At 40.5% G+C, this 22,535-nt stretch overlaps 1 protein-coding gene across 3 annotated transcripts; it reads right to left on the bottom strand.

Moving 5' to 3' along the window:
• Window positions 1-964: 964 nt before the first annotated feature.
• Window positions 965-21,319, bottom strand: LOC119721351 (rho GDP-dissociation inhibitor 1-like). Of its 3 annotated transcripts, none has more exons than XM_038191389.1 (8): window positions 21,072-21,319; window positions 16,729-16,817; window positions 16,077-16,133; window positions 14,290-14,466; window positions 11,134-11,214; window positions 8,775-8,851; window positions 5,959-6,022; window positions 965-2,543 (listed from the first exon to the last, which is right to left on the bottom strand). In XM_038191389.1, the coding sequence occupies exons 2-8, from the start codon at window positions 16,793-16,795 to the stop codon at window positions 2,347-2,349; spliced, it is 720 nt and encodes a 239-aa protein (XP_038047317.1). In that variant the 5' UTR covers window positions 16,796-16,817; window positions 21,072-21,319; the 3' UTR covers window positions 965-2,346. The 3 variants fall into 3 exon arrangements, with proteins under 3 accessions (XP_038047317.1, XP_038047318.1, XP_038047319.1); XM_038191390.1 differs by having other exon boundaries at window positions 16,729-16,812; XM_038191391.1 differs by having other exon boundaries at window positions 16,729-16,807.
• Between the last annotated feature and the right edge of the window lie 1,216 nt (window positions 21,320-22,535).

Genomic DNA, 22,535 nt, shown 5'->3' with positions numbered 1-22,535 from the left:
TTGGTTTGCCAACGTTGTTGTTCAGAAGTTATTAGTAATATTTGACGTCGGCTTCCAACATTGTTCAGACGAAACAGTTTGCACGTATTCGAATTTGGCCTAACGTCAAAAATTGGTCGGGCCGACGTTACTCCAATGCGTCGTATATATGAGCGTAATTGGCAGGATGGGGGGATACGTCGCCCAAAGTTGGCGAAATAACGTTGCGCCAACTTGTTTTTTGTTAATCCAACGTTGATGGCCAAACGTCCAAAAGAATTGTCGAACCAACATATCCAACGTTTAATATTTCGCCAGACCAACGGTCCGACGGTCGCGAAGCCAACGGTCAACGTTGACCACGGTAAGCGGGTCAGTTCTCGAAGGGTAGACCGTAATTATACCCGCCACTATCAGCATCGATAATGTAGGGGCAGGAGGTGTTGCTGTTAGTGCACCAAACTAGCGTCCCCAAATAGCAGATTTTAAATAGATGTTTGCAGACCTTATATGGAACAAATTAAAACACTCTCTCACAAAAAGATATAAGCATTATTTATTTATTTATCTATCCATTCCTGTACCAAACTGAAACATGATTACGAGTATAAGGTAGACATTGACTTTCTTTTCATTTGCGACTGCATCCAATGAAGTCATATAGGCTAATCTAACAGAAGAGGCACAGAAAACTTGAATCCAGTTGAATTTTTTTTTCAAAACTAAAAGGCCCAATATGGATAATTTGATATAAAGAGTATGACAATTTTTTAAATTGTTTTTGTTAAGCGCACGATGGTATTTTTCCCTGTATAGAGCCTTGTGTAACATAGACTTTTGTACTTTTTAAATATCATCGGATAACGTTACATTTTGCAGGTGTTGATTGGATTTCGTACTGATACTGAGTCAGCACTTTGAAAATGGAATGTTCGACTTTTTTCAACTTGGTTAAAGTTCAGTGACGTAGACGGGAAGCACAAGGTAAACAAACAAAACAAAACATCCCTGAAAGTTGAACTGCTACTCATTACCGACCCTTACCGACTTGTTCCTGAGTATGCTAAACTATAGAATCAAGATTGCTTTCTATATAGACATGGAAGACAAAGTATCAATGTGGAATGGTTCCACATTGTACCTGGTATTGATTCAAAACTAACCTGGTGAAATATATAACATTAACATTTGTGTGCAGAATGCAAATGGCTTATAGACAATGACCATTAACAGACGACTTCTTTGAAGGGGCTTCACAAAAATCAATACGCATGCCTCTGGCCCACTTCCAAGGTATAGGGGGCTTCGCCAATCCAAAATGGAAACTACTACATTGTTAAAGTACACAGATGCTTCCAAATAACGTGTCATTTTGGTCCTCGTCTTTTGCCTTCATCTTGAGATTTATGCCAACATGGGCTGATCGTTATTTGATGAGGTAATGTATTCCATTCTTTCATGAAAGAAACTACATTCTAGTGCTGACAAAAATAGCTTGTCGGATGATAGGCATGCAACTGTCGTAATACTGGTGGCTTTATGTTACCAAGTTCCCAAAGCGCTTGGTCAAAATCTCCATGAATTAGATGACAACATAGAAGACACCAGGTCACTACTATGGCAAACAAGCCATACATCATTGCGGAGATATAACATTATATTATGCACTTAAAGCAAAACCACATATTAAACCAAACCTTTAGCAATTAAAATATAACAAAAGAAAATATCTATATCTATGGCAGAATAGTCTAATTACAGCCTAAAATAAAGATAAAAATAAGATAAAACAATTAAAGCCTGCTATACAACCAACATGTTTCATTAATTCCCAAAAGTAATTTAATAAGCGATTACAATAAATAGCATCATCAAAATGTATTTTCTAATAAATGCGTTGTTTTAAAGACCTCCACAAAATGAAAGAGTTGTACAAGTTGCTCTGATAAACTTTGAAAAAAGGCAATGTTCATACAAAACAAGTATATACGTCATTTGTTTTGTTCTGTACATGGATGATGGCATCCATAGGCCTATACATGTACACATTTTTGGGGAAAACATGCAGTTCCTTTTTCTGAGAGACTAAAAAAAGTCATCACTGGCAATGCTGATGACTAATGCCTCAATTAATTCCTTCAAAAAAAAGTGCCACTTTGGGAAAAAAAATCAATTACATATTCATTGTATATGTTGTGTTATACATTTGACTAACATAATCCCTATACTTGCTGAACCATGATAACATAAATTCAATATAGAATCTCACATTCATGATGTACCCCCTCAAAAACCAACAGCTTCATCTACAAGTAAACCGCACTTCCAATAGACCAATTTCCTTTGTAGGAAATCATCACTATAATCTTATTCCCAATCTTTCTTAACGGAGTAACTCCACTCCCACTCCAAGTAGATATTCTTGTCATCGTCTGAGAATTTACACTTGACAATGTAGAGAGCACGGTTCATCATACCCGCGGGTAACTCATCCACAGGAGTCTGGAAGATGTGCTCCTCCGTTTTGGGCCCGTAACTCCCAACCATATAATCTGCATTGTCCACTGCAAAGAACAAGTGGTTGATTGGGGTTATGCCAGGTTGTAATGACTCGAGTCAATGACTCGACTCGAGTCCGACTCGAGTCACATATTTTGACTCGACTCGACTCGAGTCCCTAAGGGCAAATGACTCGACTCGACTCGAGTCCTTGCGAGCAAATGACTCGACTCGACTCGAGTCCCTCATCACAATGACTCGACTCGACTCGAGGAAGGCTATTGAGACTTGAGTCCCAAAAATAAAGCAAAACTTTGCGAAAAATATTTGCAATGACGTTCGCGAATAATGTATACATATACATACGTGGTTCGATCAGTGTCCCCATTAGTTGAATGACGATCAGCTGGCACCCACTTAGTAGTAGCCCGAATGTAAAAATCAAAAAGCCAAAAAAATGACTTCTCTATTGTGTTTATTTATTGTATAGTGTATGCAGTGCTCAAATATCTGTGACTCGAGCTAAATACTTGACTCGACTCGACTCGACTCGACCACACAGTGTGACTCGACTCGACTCAATTCGACCGTCTTGACCTAATGACTTGACTCGACTCGAGTCACTTCTTTAAAATGACTCGACTCGACTCACTAAAATCAGTGACTCATTACAACTCTGGCTTATGCAGGGTGAGTCCAAAAAAGCGGAATCCAAACCCCCAAAAATAGTAAAAATGTGTAGCACCGAAAATAATAATGACTGGAAAGCCAATTTCAGAAACTGCTTTTAGATAAAAAAAAAAAATGAAATTGCATAATCCGTTCGTAGAATAGGCCTATATCACCATTTAAACAAAATGACCCTAAAAAGCGTTTCTTCCAAAAAAAGAGAGTAATATATTGTGTTCTGTTTGGAACAACAAAGATAATGACACGGAATACTTGTTTTAACAACTGTCAACAACTTTAGTACATAATATCTTTACCAACAACCCTGCTTAGGCAAACAATATCACTTCTACAATCCACTTTAAAATAAAACAAAGAAGACGGGCCTTCAAAAGAACCTTGTGAAATATTTTAAAGTTTTAAACTTAGGTTTTATTGCTGATGATGTTTGTAGACAAATGTGACGACTACTCTTGAAATCGCATTTTAAGTTTTAGGGTCACCGTATTTAATTGGTAATATTCTTTGAAAAATGTTTGAGCAATTTTTTTAAATCTAAAATTGCCTTCTATGAAATTAGCTTTCCAGTCATTATTAGTTTCGGTGCAACATACTATTTAAAATATGAAATATGTTTTTGGGGGTTGGCGTTCCGCTTTTTTTTGACTCAAACTGTACATGTTATTTGCATTTCCTGGATTTGAGGAGCCAGCCAACCGACCGACCGACTGACCAGCTTTATTACCAGCTCGACCGGTAATGATTAATTGGACTGCCTGACTGCAATGTCCAACTGACCAGCCGTGAACCTTTCGAGCCCTGCTTAAGTATGCAAGCTCATAGGTTTGTTATTTCCCATTTGTCGATCAGCTGTCGTGATGTGTTCTTGGGGATGGGCTCCGTGCGCCAACAAAGAGGGCGCCATTTTACCTAGCAACAACGTCCCATGGGCGGGACATTTCGCTAGTTGACGCGCGCTGTTCCTTGTGTGTGATACATTTTTGCACACCTGCTGCACCCGATTTCACGAAGCGCTGCGACGCGTCGCAACTCGAGTTACGACGTGTAACACGTCGCAATATAGAGATCAGTGGTCGCAACTCGCGACGCGTCGTATCATCCTTTTCACGAAAGTTGCGATGTGTTGAACGCGTCGTAAGTTCCTTGACAACAGCTTAAAACACGTCGCAAATTACGACGTGTCTAGTAGTCATCGCAAAATAAGAAGAGTCCTTTTTTTAGCCAGTTTTATGCCACAAACATTACATAAAGTAGATTATAATACTGAGGCAATGTGTGTAAAATTGTAAATAGAAAATTCATTGAATAAATATGAATTAGACTGGAATATTGATTTGAAATTTCAAAGTAGCTATACAGTCCACTTACAGCTTGTTTTAAGCTTCAACAAATTTCGAGCTGAGATCCGACGACTCTTTGTTGAATATCAGACGACTATTTACTATACGCTGACTACTGAATACATAAAACAGTCACCGAGTTGTGCTATAAATACACAAGCGACGCGTCGCACTTACGAAGTGTTTTGTGAAATGGATCGCAGGACGCGTCGTAGCTGCGACGCATCGTAGGGATACGACGCGTCGCAGCGCTGCGATGCATCGTAAGTTACGAAGAGTTTGATGAAATCAGGATCAATTGAACTATGTACACGGAGTGGCTGCGCTTTGCGGCAAAATTGCAGTCAGGCAAGATGGCGTCGGTTGGTCACCCCAAACTGTATGGTCTTTGCTGATGACGGGGTACTTGCGAACGGAGCGGATAATAAATTTCTCAACAAGTTTGAATTTGCAACACACTGACAAGGATAAAAGGATGTTCAGGCAATAACAAGGGTAATTGAGGTCATCCTTGCGCGAGGCCAATAAAAAAATTTTTTTGGGATAATAGGTGTTGGTTGAGTCCTGGGATAAATAATCCACCTGGGTTCCGGCAACCCGCCGGTTCCGCCACGAATGGTATTAGAAGTATAAGCGGGAACGGTTTCGCCACGCTATTTTCATCCTTAATCTAAATGCTACAGTCTCTCACTACATCCCGTTGATCTGCTGAGCACTCTGCCTGATGTTACTTTGTCTTAGTGCATCACTGACTGTAGCTATGTGTGAAAGCAATACTTTGGTATGATGATGAGTTTTATCTGTATTTGGGTTAAATTCTTCATTTCATAATTTGTTTTGAACAGTGGTGGTTCTGGCATCACTTCTTTTTTGCAGTCGGAAGGGGGGGGGCGGAGGTCATGCCCCCTGCCCCCCCCCCCCTCTCCAAAAAAGTGCCCATATTCTAGCCTATTTAGAACTTAAAATTCAAGCATTTCTAGAAATTCCCTACACCCTATTTTGTTCTATCCATGTTCAGCATTAATTAAAGTAGATTTACAAGTGATCAAAGATTTTGCATCCCTAAGCAATACCCTTAACCGCGATGGTTCCTCAGCACAAACAAAGAAAAGGCAGCTATTAATTAGGGCACCATGTCGCGTCACATTGAGACTTTTTTTGGAGGGGGGTCCAGAAAAATTGTGTCAGATGGTTACCCTGTACTACGGGTGTTTTCTCACAAAAAGGCGCACCCATGCAGTCTTCTATTCAAGTTCAGTACATTACAAGTCCATTCACAAAAAAATCACAAATACATTTTAAAAATCTGGTCATAAGTAGTAGAGGATGACTAATAACAAAAGAATGCATTTAATAGTCAGAGGTCATTTCAACAGCTTGTGAAAGGCCTTGGGACTGGACTGGATATTGTGTGACTAAAATCAAAATGCAACACCGTACATTCACTCACCTCTGATGCCCTTTCTGGAAACAACGTAAAAAAACCGCAGTCCAGAGACAATCTGACGTTGGACCTTTATTGGATACAGACCAAAAAAAAACCAAAGACAACAACTCAAGAATCACGAAAAACCTTACTATTAAATCTATTCTGTTCGGACCGCACGCCTGAGTGCAGAAGTCATCATCATAACGACAGGTCCGATTGGGTTGAAGCTTGGTGCGTACCTAAACCTGGATGTGTTATAGATGAAAATGTACGTGACGTCATGATGACGTCATCACGTGACAAGTGACGTCATATGCTTTGAAGGCCTATATCTACAGAACGACAGGTCCGATCGGGTTGAAAGTTGGTATGTACCTAGAACCCGGATGTGTTATGGATGAAAAATGAAGTGGCATCATGATGACGTCATCATGGGTCACGTGACGTCACGTTTAAGATAAATAGATTTAATCTTTGAAAATAAATATAAAATCAACCGTGACAGACCTGAAGATGACTTTTTCGAGAATTGATAGTGAACTTGCTTTCAACGATGTATGCTCTGCCTTAATTGTCATTTACAAAACAATTAATATAGATGAGCACTGATGTGAGTCATCATGAATTCATCACGTGACATGTTGTGTCATAATTCAAAGCCCTATGAGAATGTAATCACGTATTATATGCAATTCAAAGCCCTATGAGAATGTAATCACATATTATATGCCACCATTTATTATAAACAGAACTACACATCCTACCTGGATGGAACTTATACCTAAAACTTTACATGTCACATGTCACAAAAAATTACCGAAACAGCCCTGTGTTTGTCCACAAACATAAGTCTAGTTATGACTTAATTTTGTTGCCTTGCTGATGCCTCTTGGATGCCTCAATGTTCGATGGTCAGTCGTAGCTTCTAATGCCTTCCTGGTGCTTCTTTGAGGTCTGATGGCTAGTGATGACTTAATTCTGATGCCTTGGTGATGCCTCTTTGATGCCTCAATGCTCGATGGTCAGTCATAACTTATGATGCCTTCGTGATGCCTTCGTGATGCCTTTCTGATGCCTGAGTGGCCGTCATGACCACCGAATGCCTTCCTGGTGCTTCATTGATGCCGCTTTGATGCCTGATGGCTAGTGATGACTTAATGCTATTGTGTTGCTGATGCCTCTTTGATGCGTCAATGCTCGATTGTCAGTCATAACTTCTAATACCTGGTTCCTCTTTAATTGATGCCCCTTGGATGCCTGATTGTTAGTGATGACATACTTCTGATGCCTTGCTGATGCCTCTTTGATGACTCAACGCTCGATGGTTAGTCATGACCTCTACTGCCTTTGTGCTGCCTTTCTGGTGCCTCGTTGATACACGTTTGATGCCTGATGGCAAGTGATGACTTAATTCTGATTCCTTGCTGATCGATGCCTCTTTGATGCCTCAATTCCTCGATGTTCAGTCATAACTTTCAATGATTTCCTGATGCCTCTTTGATGCCCCTTTGATGCCTGATGGCTAGTGATGACTTAATTTTGATGCCTTGCTGCTGCCTCGTTGATGCCTCAATGCTCGAAGGCCAGTCAGGTTTATGATGCCTCTTTATTCCTCAGTGCTCGATGGTCAGTCATGACTAATGATGCCTTTCTGATGCCTCTTTGATGCCCCTTTGATGCCTGACAGTCAGTGATGACTTCTGATGCCTGTTTGATGCCCGTTTGATGCCTGTTTGATAACTGCCTGTGATGCCTGATGCTCAGTGATGACTTCTGATGCCTTCCCGATACCTTATATTGATGCCTTAACAATGCCGTGAGCTTTAGATGAACATCAGCAGTCATAATTTTTACATCAATTATATGTTTCTTGATGACTGATTAATGTACGCCTTTAATGTTTTTCTTTATAAACTTTGCTCAAATTGCTACTCTTTTGATGTCCAATGATGCCTAAAAGAATGTGATGCCTTTTTGATGACCATTTGATGCCTATTTGATGGCAAAGCAGCTAATTCATGGCAAGTGCAGCCAAGCCGCCTGAAAGGTAAAGGGCGTTATCTCGGCATTGGGAGTTAAAGGAAATACACAACTTTTTCTTTTGCTGTACTTTTCAGAAAGGATGTAGTTGGGCGGAGTATATTGCAGCAAATATCGTCAAATATCGACCTGTTAAAGTTTGTGTTTATACATGCAGATGCTAAAAGAAAAGAAAAACCGAAAGCTGTTCTTGTAGTCTAGTTGCCTGACCTTACTTCAGACGAAACAGACCAATTTATAGAGGACGGGGAATTGTCAGGTCAGGAAATTGAATCAACTGGTCTCCACCCGTTCACGGATGTGTAACTTCAAACCAATGTGGAGTTATTAAACTTGTTAAAATGGGGGCAGTATTTGAACCAAAATAGTATTTTTTTTCCACTGATGGGCAGTACAAAATAATCCACTTTTCTTGAAAATGACAGCACACCAGGTGCAATGATTTCACATATGACGCATGGGCCCTTGACTATAATTTTAATTTTGTTTATGTTGCAAATGATTAAGGTGTATATATTCCCTTTTAGAAAATTCCAAGCATGCCCCATGGTGTGCACATTAGCAAGAACATGATCCCCAAAATTTTCTGGTTGGTGTGTTTTCCATGATTCAATATTTCAAACGCAGGCTCCGATATAATAGAATCTACTCACCTTAAATTTGATTTTATTAATCCTAAATTTGATTTTAATCTTCATGCTACGCACAATAGCGAGATCCATAATGTGGCTGTTGCATTTCCAATGATGCAATTCTTGAAAGGTAGGCACTGACAATATAAATTAGAATCAACTCACCCTGAATTTGAGTTTAATCCTGTACTCGGTGCCTTCCTTAACCACAATTGGTTTATGCTTCAATTGAGAAATATCACCTTTGAACAAAGCAAAGAGGATGAAAAAAGTGTGACAATGCAAGTGAAAATTGGGAAAACAAAACAAATTCAAAAGAAGACAACCTTCAGTTTAAAGCCACATAGCATCACTTGCATTTGTTGTTGTTTATGAAATTGACCAATTTAAAGTCTGTTAATTAATAGCAGACATCGTTCGATTCTGAGCTATCAAATCCTTTGTGAACACCTTGCTGCAAAAAAATAATAAAAAAAATCAACCCATCCCCCCAAAAAACAACTGTATATTTTCAACCGTCAAAATGCAGCTCGTAGAATTTGTTGTACATAGAACCCATAGGTCACAGGGAGTGCCCGAGTATTCGAGAAAATTGTTTGTTGCGATCATGCCAAGGCTAAGTCCTAACCAGAGGCGTAACTAGGGTTAAACGTCTAGGCAGGCACCTGCGGGTCCACTATTTTTTAAGGGGGGACTGAAGTGAGAATATGGTTAAGTGCATTTTTGTTTTAAAAAAAATTGGGGGGGGGAGGGGATGATTGTTAAAAAAATTATGGCTGTTAGGAAGTTATTTAGGCACCTTTTTCACATACAAAGTGTTACATGTAATGTGAGTTTCTTTTTTTAAGGCAAAGAAGTAAGGTTCAATTTTTTTTAATGCGAATAGCCTTTTGGGGGTTGGCTTTTAGTATTGTTTTTGTTGATGTCGGGGGGGGGGGCAACACGGGACACTCGCACATCCATGCTGGAATGTAGACACTTTTTTCCGGACATTTTTTGGCATCCGTAATATCAGAAAATGGTGGGGGAGGGGGCTGGTATACCATCTTCCAATTCGGGCGGTCTTCAAAACCGACGATTATGCAAACGTGGCGATTTTCAGGGCGCATTGTAATGCATTTGTCGTTCGTGTCCTCGCTATACCAATTTTGGGAATATAGTTACAAACAAAATATTATATATTTACCAACGTGGACAGACTGCACTGTGAGATACCTACCATAACGTGAGTTACCAATATTGATATCCCTCTAGAAACTTTACGATTGTTTTTTGTTGTTGTTTGTTTGGATAATTGAACTGGTAGCTTGCACATGACAGCCGACACCCGGGTATCGGTCACTTCGCCGACAACCACTTAGTCGACAACCACTTCGCCGTTCATGGGGCAGTGTGGTGCAACTTGCATAATTGTTTTGCCTTGTCCTTTTCTGGTAGCGTGCGTTATGCCTACTAATGACAAAAAATATTGCCAGACCAACAGAAGTTGGTTTTGTTGCCCTTTCTGTAGAATGTGCGCCTAATTTCAAAAGATTTTCTGTGAGAAAAATATTCCGAAGTACCATGAGTCCGAAGTCCCATTGGTCCGAAGTCCCATTGGTCCGAAGTCCCATTGGTCCGAAGTCCCATTGGTCCGAAGTCTCATTGGTCCGAAGTCCCATTGGTCCGAAGTCCCATAGGTCCGAAGTCCCATTGGTCCGAAGTCCCATTGGTCCGAAGTCCCATTGGTCCGAAACAGAATACTGTGGCGAAACCGATCCTGACACCATTTGTAGCGGAACCGGTGGGTGTTGGCGGGAACCCGAGGGGACTGGTCTTTTTTATCCCCGAAGCTTGGCTTCTTGCAACTTGGCAACAGCCCCAGAACGCGTTCCTACTGCATTGACGCCATCTTGCGAACTCACGAGATGATCTCAAGACCCCACGCTAAAGCATGCTAATTCGCGCACAGCCTTCACAATACGCGTTGCTGATTGGTCACTGTACACCATGAATTATTAATCTCCTGATCACGCAGAACAATTTATTGCTGATTGGTCCACGCGCACTTTGGCATTATAAGCACGCACCAAATGTCCTAGATCACGCGCATAAATAATTCATAGGACTTAGACTCCTACACAAGTCTTCATATACATGTACCCCTGTTTCGTCACAATACTGTGTAGTTCCACTTGTTCAGGTTGACTGACTCTAACCCTAACCCTAATCCTATGGGGCGTCGGACCAATAGGACTTCGGACCAATGGGACTTCGGACCAATGGTACTTCGGACCAATGGGACGTCGGACCAATGGGACGTTTATACCAATGGAACGTATAGACCGATGGGACTTCGGACCAATGGGACTTCGGACCAATGGGAATTCGGACCAATAGGACTTCGGACCAATGGGACTTCGGACTGTAGAGACGTCCCCGAAAAATCAACCCAAATGCTTTGAATTTATAGAATGACAGCACAGAGTTTACGAAAGACCCCCCTCTAAATATAACTGTGGAACTGCCCTGTGTTTTCGTTTACCTGTCAGATTCAGAACAGTTTCCTCGTGGTCTACTGGAGCAAATACCATGGCCTTCAATAGTACATTTTGACCGCCTTCATCTGAAATTTAAGGAATTAAAAAGGTCATCTAAAGCACATGTATACGTATTTAAAGAGGTTGTGGAATGCTGAAAATCGTTTTGTTTTTTATATTTTTATATTGTAGAGTAGACCCATATATAGCATAATGACAACCTCCCATTCTTTTCTGATGTGCGTTTATATGTTTATAAAACTGAAATTCATCGAGTAATTTGTTGGTCGGCGAGCGCATAAATGAAATCAACAGTCGTCGGGCTCTTCGAAAAATCAGAAAAAGCGTGACGTAATAAACAGGACTCGTTTATACAACGACTGTTTACTGCTGCCCAACCCGCCCCGTCAGCACGTGTGACTCGCAGTCAAGCAGTGAAAAATCAACATTTGTAAAAGACTCACAGAGATTGATATTCCTTCCCATTGCTTAATTTTTGGATGAGTATATTGAACAAGGACACGGTGACATCTGAGCTGTTCTTCCGTATAAATTTGAGCCCCAACTGCCCGAAAAAGAGACCAGCAAAAACACGGATACTGCAACTGGCCAGCTGAAAACGCCAGGCAACGCGGCTCTGATGAGTTGTTCGGTCTGCGACGTTCGGCGTGGAAAAAAAACAGCTACGTTTTATCCAAGGACTCAAAGTATTATGTTCATGATAACATTTGATTTTTAGATGAGCATCAACAGTCCTATCGCAACTTTCTTCGTGTTTTACCGACAATCTCAAACGTTATTCAGTCCAAAGAGACGACAAATCGTCAGGTTGTTTTCGAATTATATGCGTACGGCACGCATTACGCATCACGGCGGTGGATGTGGTCGACCGTGTCCAGAAATAATGTTGTACGGTTAGCAGCGTCGCGGGCCCCGGTCAAGTTCCTTGCGTTGCCTGGTGCTTTTTATGTATACGTTCGCCACAAAAAATTAGTCCTCTTCTCTTTTCTTTCCTTGTGCATTTTAACCCTTGTTTTAACATCCTGAAACGATAATTACGAATTTACTTGAATTTTGAAATTGTTAACTTTATTGTTTACCCAAAAAAAAGCCGTAAAACAACGCCAGGAGACTATGTAAACCTCGGCCTGTAAACGTGGCTACAAAAAAGTACAATTCATAAATCATAGTCATGCTCCGTTCATAAAACAAAAATCTCTGGACTTACGACATGTTCGGGATCCCGGTTGAAAACAAAATTCACTGGTCCCGAAATTTAACGAGCACTATCATTATTTTCAGTACCTAATTAAGACTTTATTCAAGAAATTCCAGTAGCAGAGAATTTGTCATTCGATCAAAAGAAGTTCTAGGGAAAATGTAGGCCCGTCACATAATCAGCACTAACGTAAGGAAAACTACGCGGTCCTTTTTCTACGCATTTACCTTCAATTTGCAACGCGTGCGCGTATGCTGCGCAGATAATGGAGGGTCGAGGATACATTTGAACGGGTTTACGGTTCTTCAAGATTGGCAATGGACAAATGGTCCAAAACAGTCTTCCCTATAAATCATTAACAAATCATATCTCTATTATTTCTTGTCCATGCAATTTCAACAAATCTCTTGAGAAAAGAAGACTCTTGCCGTACGAAATGTACAGTGCATGATCAGCGCTCTATCCGTTAATTTGGCTGAAATCCGATCTCGTGTTTTCGCACGGTACCTTTCGGACAAACTGCATGGCTACGGAGGATTCTTATTCCTCCATGATGACACCCGGACGGGAAAGCTGGAAATTTATTGCAAACAAAATGTGGTGTGAAGTTACAGCCAGCGACTGACACAATTATAGGCATATAGGTTTGCCTTGGCCTAGTGCGTTCGCTACCCGTACACGTATCAACAACGAATTATTTTGAAATTCCAACACCGTTTACCGGTGTCAAAATCTACGGTCCCAGCGGCCGGGCCCGGGCCAGTACACCCGTGAATTTCCAGCCACCTTTAATACATAGCGCGTGTCACGGTACGGTGATGCGATATGGCGATGTGCATGTGAACGATCGAACGATGTTGATGTACGCAGACATTTCTTACTATGGTTGGCCGTTAGGGCAAACACAAAAGAATGATCCCCGATCTATAAATAATATGATGTGTAACTATCAAAACACTGAATAATCAATAGAAAGTACCAAAAAGTCAATGGAGATATCTTCCTATTAAATTCTAAACTTACCGATTAGAATTTCAGGGGCAAAAGCTGTTGCCAACTACGGTTGAATTTATGGAGCATGTGGCTGCCCATACAAAATGTCGCTCAGAGTAATTGTAAACAAAGTCATGTCGTTGCGCGAAGTGATTTGCAAAAAGTTTCGCTGGAACTACGCTGCATCGGGAGTCCTGTTTATTACGTCACGATTTACTATGTTTTGTTTGCTGCCCCCAACGACGACTTTTACACAAATTGCACGTTCGGGTCGAAACAGGACCTGAAAAACAGCTCGAAAAAGTACCTTTTGTATTCATTTCATGACAGAAACAATAGGCGTTTTTATTTCATCACACCCTAGGCTACATATACCCGAAAAATGACGGAAATGTCTTCGAGCATTCCACAACCTCTTTAACTGGCTTATCCATTTTGTGCCAGCAACAAAAGAAATATAGCGCACAGCCGCACATAGGCGGGCGCTTTCGAATTAACATAAACCAAACAGGTGACGTCATCTTAAAGAAGATTTTAAGTTTTATATCTAGAGCACTACAAGTTCGATTGGGTTGAAACCTTGAAGGTACATGGACAGGGATGTGTTATAGACGAAAATTTAAATGAGATTATTATGACGTCATAATGTGATTTTTGAAATTTTGAAGATTATAATCATATTTCACGAACGAACACAACATGCTCAACTCAAAATTGATAGTCACAACTATCAGCCCAATTGTGTTAGAAAGTTGTGACTTGGTATAATGTCATCCAAAACATGACTTTCTTTTCATATTTCGATCATTTACACGCACATACACTTCCACAGAAAAGCATAAACCAGTAACAAGATCATAACACTGAAAGGTCCTATATATTCTGTTCTTAGACAGATATAGACTTTGTCTTGTTTTTCTTTTTTTGTTTGAATGTATTTGCACAGTACCTAAAAAATCTGCAGTGCTACCCAGTAGAGCTGGCTTGTACTTGACCAGACTTTCATCATCGGCGTCAAGTTCTTGAAGCGTCTGCAAGTCCATTTGTTTGGGCGGTGGGTAGTCGCGGGTAAGCTCTTCAGTACCCCTCTGAGCTGGCACGGCTTCTGGTTCATCTCCCCTCTTTACTGCACTCCCACAGGGAGAGACAGAATTAACTTTCACGCTTGTATTACATTATACTACATTTAAGAAGATTCCCTGCTGAAAATGATAATAAAAGGAACTTTCCGTGGTTTGGGGCAGTACCTTACAAAGAGTAGCAGTTGTTTTCTGCAGACTGACGCGGTACAGGGATGCATGGGTTAACACGTACCTTTTCCAGACATGGCGTTTCAGAGTTGGACTGTTCAAGTATTAAGATTTAAATTACTACAAGCAAATGTCAATGTCTGAAATAGCAGAGACTATTCTTCCAACTACAACTGCCTGAAATTATACAAATGAATGTGCTATTTTTCGTGAACATTTCACAGACTTTCAGGAAGGAAGGGGGATTGTTTTGTTTGTAACTTTTGTTTAATGTTGTCCATCGTCTTTACACTGCTTAAGGATACCTTTAAGGGTGTGCTTAATTAACCAAGAACACACACTAACTCCGCATGGCAAAGAATTGCATATTTTAAAAGTTTACTCTATTTTCAAATATTTGCACAAGTTTGGCAATTTGGCCATGACAAATCAAGGTAGGTCCGTGTGACCATGTGACACATTAGTGTGTTTGGCAGTTTGGCTTCATCTGATATTTCTGTTGTGAATCTCTTAAAAGTCGCACGCTCACTCTCCACGAAGAGATGTCCTTTTGTTAAAGCAGTAATAAAACAGGTATAGCAGAATTTTATTTGGTTATTTTGTCAAAATTAAATGCAAAACCTACTCATTTTTTTGAATGAGATTTTGTCAAAAAGCGACATTTAGTTATTTTAATTATTTCTTCACAAAACTTGAATTATTAGCTGCAAGACAATTTGTCAGTGAGTGTTTAATTTAGGCAAAACGCCCTTTTTTAGTGGGTTGCAAAATGCCTAACAATGGGATGAAGTACAATTTTCACTGAATTAAAAGAAAATAAGAGCCAGGAAACATGCTTCTTTAACCCTGAACTCCAAAGAATGTATTGGGGATGCAGTACCAAATGCTAAAAAAACACTAATGGTAATGGGCTTTGTACATGTCAGCAGATGGCACATTTTGACCACTTTCGAGATCCCCAGGGAGGAACAGTATACTGCATACGTGCAGGCTGATAGTCGAGCATCGACCTCCCACCTTGAACGTCCTGTTGTCCCTCTTCTGTTTGTAGTCGAACTTTTTTTCAGAAGACCTCCATATTAACACCGCAAGCGTCGTGCGCACGGTAACCAGGGCGTTAATGCGTTTGTATTCCATACCGGTGTGTCATCGAAGCCGATACGCTCAAAACCGAAACGCACGATCAGCAAATGAGCGTTTCATTTTGCTCTACGCAAACAGCGCAACGTATGCTCGTCCCTCCGCTGCAGATGCTTTTTGCCGTGACGTTTATTGAACCGTCATGACGCGCTTAAGTTATTTGCGTATCTTCTACTTGCGCGTTGCACTTTTAGAGTACACATTTAAAATTCAATCCATCTATTTTGATTGTGTTCTACAAACACGCGCAAGAATAAGGAGTTAGCACTCTAGTAACTTAATATAGCTCTATGCTTATAAGTGAGATTAGTAAAGATGACAGATACAAACAATCACGCAAACCTACACTCGGTCAGGTATTCTCGCAGGTATTCCAGAAGCAACTCATCTTTGGCCGATTTCTCTGAGAAAAGTAAACAACAAGTGAAATCAAACCAAGTCAAAAAGTGGATAGACATACAAATGTTATAGTTGTGTAATGTTATTGTTATGTTTTCTCTAAGATTTTCGTCATATATTTTGTAAACGCAAACTTGAATTGTACCTTTAATGTTATTTAATATAATACTTAATATGTCTCCGTCCTTTGAATATTTATGGTATGGCTGTTCTATACTCGTAAGCCATTATTACTCATTTACTGCGTTTGATGCTAAGAAGTATAAATAATTCGTCTGTTTTTGTGTAATGGCATGCTTAAAACAAGCTACAACACAATACAATTTTTGCTACCTCTACCAGTCTTTACATATTAACCAAGACTAGTATTATTCCTCATTTCTGCCGTTATACGAGGAAATACATGTGTTTGCGAATAGTTTAATTCCCAATCGTATAGACAAAGCGCAGTTAGAGGATAAAGACAGGGTCAAAAAGACTGTGTGCCAAATGCCATGCTTGTATCATCCAAGGCACAATTCCCTCAAATATTTTCCCTATCTGTCCCACTTTAAGTCTTACATAGGGTCTATCTTACAATCACATGCACATGTACATACCTCGAAGTGCCGTAGCACATACACAGCTGAGGCACATCAAGAGAATCACACAGGCGTGTCCCTTCATTTCAAGTCTCTTCTGTTCTTTTCTAACGAAAAAAAAATGGGGCAGTCATGTTGGGAAGACATTTGTATTGATACACCGTGGAAGTGACCATGGGAAGTGAAAAGTCCCATCGTCCATCTTTGGTTTAATTGTACTCACGTATGTCGCTAGAGAAGGGGTGTTGGCCCCCTCCACCCAATCAATCGGTTTGTCGGCAAAGCTATCGTCCTGTCGGCAAATATACTTTAGTTTTGGAGTTTGTGTATATATACACGAGTGCCACTAGTGAGCGCAAATTTGCATTCTTGTGGAGACATTTTCACAATAGGGAACAAAAGATTGTATAGTTCTCCACAGGGCAATTTCTATAGATGATGAAAATGATGAGTAGGTCTCCACAAGGTTTTCACGAAGTAGATATATGGATTTGACCCAAAAACTAGAAATTTCCAAGTTGGGTTGATATGTCGCAAATGGAAGAGTTTTAGAAAAGGGATATTAAGTCCGAATTTCAGCCAAGGAAATTAATTCTGGTTAAAATAAGAGCATTTTGGAACTTCACTTTCAAACTCGAAAACTGTACTACACGAGAACAAGGAAATGTCTCCACAAGGATACACATTTGAGCGTGTGTGAAGGGGTGTGAGAACCCCCATCAATTGGTTTTGTCGGAAAAATTGTCGTCCTGTCGGTAAATATACTTTGGTTTAAGTACACACGAGTACCACTAGAGAAGGGTTGGGGTGACATAAATTTTGGCAAAATTGTCGTCCTGTCCAATATATGCTTTGACGAGTGGCGCAACCTATCTTCCCATAATGGTTTGAAGATCGTTCGCTTTGAATAGTGCGGCCCCGGGGTAGACGCCATCCAACTTTTGGGGGCACTGATCGACATGCCCCAAAAGTTGGATGGTGTCCACCCCGGGCTAGCTTCCAGTACAGACGGCCTGTCGACAATTTTCTGTCAACACCCTCCATTAAAATTAACATTGGTAGGCGACGCCCTGTATTTGCAGGGCCCGAATCATAAGTCCGACGCCTCATAGGTCCGACGCCTCATATGTCCAAAATTTCGGACTTATGAGGCGTCGGACTTATGAGGCATAAAATTTATTTATTCCGCCTCATAGGTCCGACGCCTCATAAGTCCGACAACGGAAAAACGAGGCGTTTAATTTGTCGGACTTACGAAGCGTCGGAGCCATGAGGCGTCGGACCTATGAGGCGTCGGACTTATGAGGCGTCGGACCTATGAGGCGTCGGACTTATGGGCCTTTATTTGGTTAGGGGATGCGATTCTGTCGGACCTATGAGGCGTCGGACCTATATGAGGCGTCGGACTTATGAGCGGACCCCTATTTGCATTTCTCACAGCGCTTGTACCCGAGTTTTGATCGACCGAATATTCATGGTCACCTGACCAAAACTCTGAATGGGCATGATCTGACAGGGCAATAATGCGCTGTCGGATACAGAAGCAGGAAGGTCCGTTTCATTATGAGAGAGGTATTCACTGGGGGGGGGGGGGGCAGGTGCAATGTTATTATAAATGAAATCCAAGATGGCAGCTATTTTGACAAATCCTAGATGGCTGCCATCCATCTGGGATACATCATCAGCAATAGGTCATTAAGATTAAGGTATCAAATGTATGGGGTTTGCCACCGAAATTGACTTCGTACGACATTCGAAAATTCATTTGGTACATGTCCACACATGGCATCCATTATTTTAACTTTAATTTAGGCAAATTGATATACGGCATTTATGCAAATTATACGGCATTTGGAAAATTTCGGAAACATAGGGATCTTGAAATTTACCTAGGACTAGAATAATGGTAACATCAATGTAAAAGGACTAAAACTGTCTTTTAAAGTACCTCCAAAATCTACCTAGTATGAGAAATATGACCAAATCAATGCAAAAGTCCTAACATAAATTAGGCATATTTCCACCACCTGGATTTTTAAAGACTTTTAGTATGTCATTTTAGGGACCTTATAGAAATGCACTGTGGTAAAAAAAAATTCTGTTGCAATTTGTTTGAAGTCAAACCTTATATTGCCTGTACTAGTGGTTGAAACGACACAACACGACAAGCCCGATTGCGCCTGTGATAATCAGGCAAACACACAAGCCACTGACACCGGTGCGGCCGCCATCAGTAAAGAAGACATCCAAAAGGAATTAAGCGCGGTAAAGGCTACCGTCTCACGAGTACAACTGGACTCTTCACTCAGGCTGTGTGAGGGCCCCAACAGGTACCAATAATAAAACTGAGAGGGCACTTTACCTTTGCTACAAAAAAGCAGTCGCTACGTAGAAACAGTTCTGAAAGTGCTTCAGCTAGCGTACAGCGACCTTCACAAGAATGAGAGTGTGGATCCAGCAATCTTGGACCAGCTGGCTCTAACTTTGAAAGCCAACTTGGACTACAATCAGCGTGAGTACGAGGCAGTTATTGTGGCATCACAATTCGACGAGGATACCTCCAAGTTGGTTCACAGCTTTCAGAAAAACAATGTTTGCTTCTCTGATCGAGGGGTGAACCAGCTAAAATTAGCAGCGGAACTATCCGCAGCTTCAAGAAAACCAACATCAGGGGCACGTTCAAATTGTAGGTTATATCCCCCCAGAGGCAGGGGTACTTATACTTATAGAAATTATGGTAGAGGTGTAGGTGGTCGTGGTCAAGGTAGAACGGATGTGTTCCATGGCTTAGCAGCCAACTATCTTCCCAACCAACCTCAATATGGAGGAGAATAGTTCTCAATCATGCCACTCTCTAACTATTCCAAATGGCAAGAAATAGGTGCGTCTCCTACTGTTATTAGTTGGCTTCAATGTGGTGTTACACTACCGTTTACCACTGACCCACCGGTGATTGAATTGCCTGACAGAAATTTTTCAAGTGATCAAAAAACTTTTTGAATAGTGAGATTAAGAACTTGCTTCAGAAAGGTATTATTGCCAGATGTGCCTTTAAACCTAGGGTTGTCTCTCCACTGAATGTGGTACCGAAGAAGGGCAAAAATAAGTGGAGACTTATTATTGATCTTCTTGTTGTTAATTCTTACATTGACGCTCCCAAGTTTTCTAACGAGAAAATTGATGTTTATTCATTAGTGAAGAGTGAGGACCAGTTAATTACAATTGATCTCAAGGATGGGTTTTATCATGTGCCTGTTTGTGCATCTCATCAAACCTTGCTAGGGTTTAAATGGAATCATAATTGTTTTTGCTGGACCAGACTTCCATTTGGGTTAAATGCCTCACCTTACTTCTTTGCAAAAGTTTTACGACCGGTTCTTGAATATGTTAGGGTCTAACAAACAAAAGAGGCAGGTTGGATGGGGCACTACTTTGGCGCATAAAAACTACGTTTGTGGTTGGCGCTGTAGAATTATGGATTAGAGGATTACTGGTCATATATGATTGCCTGTGTTGATAAACACTATAGGATAAGGGATTCGGCCTTGGTTTTTTGTATTATACCTTATTATAATAATAGTTATTATAATTAGTATACCAAAGATTCCCAAAGACCGCCCTAAAGGTACTGTAGCTTGCAAGCGTTAAGAAACCTGTATAAAGGATAATAGTGAGTAGTAATTACAGTTTTAGAGGAGAAGACAGAATATTTCAAAGGGAAAAGCAACCGAAAGAGGCAGGGAGAAGCTCGGCCACGTGTATGTTGGCCCATGTGGAACTCGGACCCGGGTCACAGCGGTGGAAGGCGAGGACAGTACTGCTACGCCAACCTGACTGAAGTAATGGGAACGAGTTCATATTTTCAATCTCGTCTGAGTTTTTGAAAAGTTAATTTGGAACAGGGACGCCCAAAACGAAAGTCATCCATTGAAACACATGTTCTTCTCACCCGAAACCTATCTGTACAGTCCTTTAAGTCGCCGTAAGCTCTGGGGATTAGCAGGACATTAGGCCTTGTCGTCGTGTTGCTATAATGTGTGCATGCTGGCCAGCATTGGTAGGCGAATATACATTGACCCGTTCCTGAATCACACGTTAATTAAACTCCAAACTACAATGTAAAAATGGTTGGTAAATAATTCGTTGGGCGAAATATAAACAACGCAATATGTATTAGGCAATGTTGCCCAATAGTTAAACTTTTTATTACAGTGCAGGTTTGAAACTGTACGGCATTGCAAAAACCACGACGTTCAGTTCAGTTCAGATACATATATTTACGTTTGAAAACCTCTGAACGGTTCGTGGTCAATGGAGCTGGAGGTCCGATGGAAAAAAAGAAGAAAACCAGATGAACTTACCACGATGTTACAAAAGTGAGTCTCAATAATAAGGCGGCAACTTGCGCTTTACTAAACACCAACCGATCTCCACGAGGGGCTCCAAATAACTGTCTTTTTTTCTGCGGCTCTCTGTACGCTATCCAGTCACACTGATGAGAGAGTAAAGTGTTTTTTTATGGCGAGGACACGAATAAGTAGTGGCGATCGCGATATGCTTTCACCTCCGCCCACGGTTGAACAGACTTGGTTATTTCCACCGTGAAAGCATTGGCTTTCGTCCTTGGGAAGTGTTTTTTTTATATGCAAACAAACTAAATAAAATATGCACCAACGCACAAGCTAAATGGCACAATGAACCTTATGGCTTGCATAGAAGTAGAAATTTAACCTGCATTAATTGAGGTTGAAATTCTACCTCCATTTGCATAACTAAATATGAATGTGACCCTGCACAAATACACTTGATATACACGCACATCTGTATAGGTACTGCGTACTGTATAGCGGACTGTGCACTGATCTCCTGTCTCGTTAATTATAGTCCAGGCAAAATACTTCTATTTTTAAAGTGAAACTCACACATACAAACTGCAACAGAATTTGGAATTCTACCTACATTTCCTTGTTTGAATAACATTTTCTAAAGGAAATCAATATCAGAGACCGGATAAGGACATAATAAAGATACAAAATGGCTATTATTAATACCTAATTAAGTTGCGCGCAAATACCTTTTACTCATACATTCTCGACAAAGGTCAGTATTGATGAGCTTCAAATTCACAAACTTCTGTCTACTGGCACAAACTTCTATCTACTAACAAAAATAAACGGTGAATTATGTGAAAAAATGAAAAATTCTTGATCATATGCCAAAATACCGGGGGGAGGGGAAAACTAGTGTGGTGTTCATGGTAAATTTGGCTAAACAGTAGGCGACGGGTTGCCTAACGAACAAAATAAAGGATTATTGTTGCTTACAATAATACTGTCAAATTATAGGTTTTGCCCTATACGTCAAAATGATTTCTAACCAGTAATTTTGGATTTCCTTGAACTTTTAGGCACCCACCTGCTTTTTAGCCCAATTATATAGACACCTCTTTCCCCGTTTTTTTGTTTTCTGGGCTAAACATCACATTTGTATCATTGTTCAAATTTGCAAGAGCTAATTCACGTTGGGTCAGTTTGGGAATTCGAATTCGCAACAACATTTGTGAAATGTAAGCAAAGGAATTCGAAACCGGTTCATGTGATTACTTTGTTTGTCTGTGTTTCTTTGTTCCAATTTGAAAATGCTTAATACTATTTCCCACAAGATACGGCTATATAACAGCAGCCACAAATGACCATATTTTGATCACTTTTTTTGCATAAAAACAAGCACATGTTACTGAAATGAAGCATGTTTAAGATCAAGTTAGGCCCTCATTGAGAAAAAGGTCAGAGATATAAGGCCAAAAAAAAAAAGTTTCCGGTTTC

The sequence above is a fragment of the Patiria miniata genome, unplaced genomic scaffold (genome assembly GCF_015706575.1).
Source record: "Patiria miniata isolate m_02_andy unplaced genomic scaffold, ASM1570657v1 HiC_scaffold_13, whole genome shotgun sequence".
Taxonomy (NCBI): Eukaryota; Metazoa; Echinodermata; class Asteroidea; order Valvatida; family Asterinidae; genus Patiria; species Patiria miniata.
The sequence above is the reverse complement of the archived record's forward strand: the minus strand, read 5'-3'. Positions and strand labels throughout refer to the sequence as shown.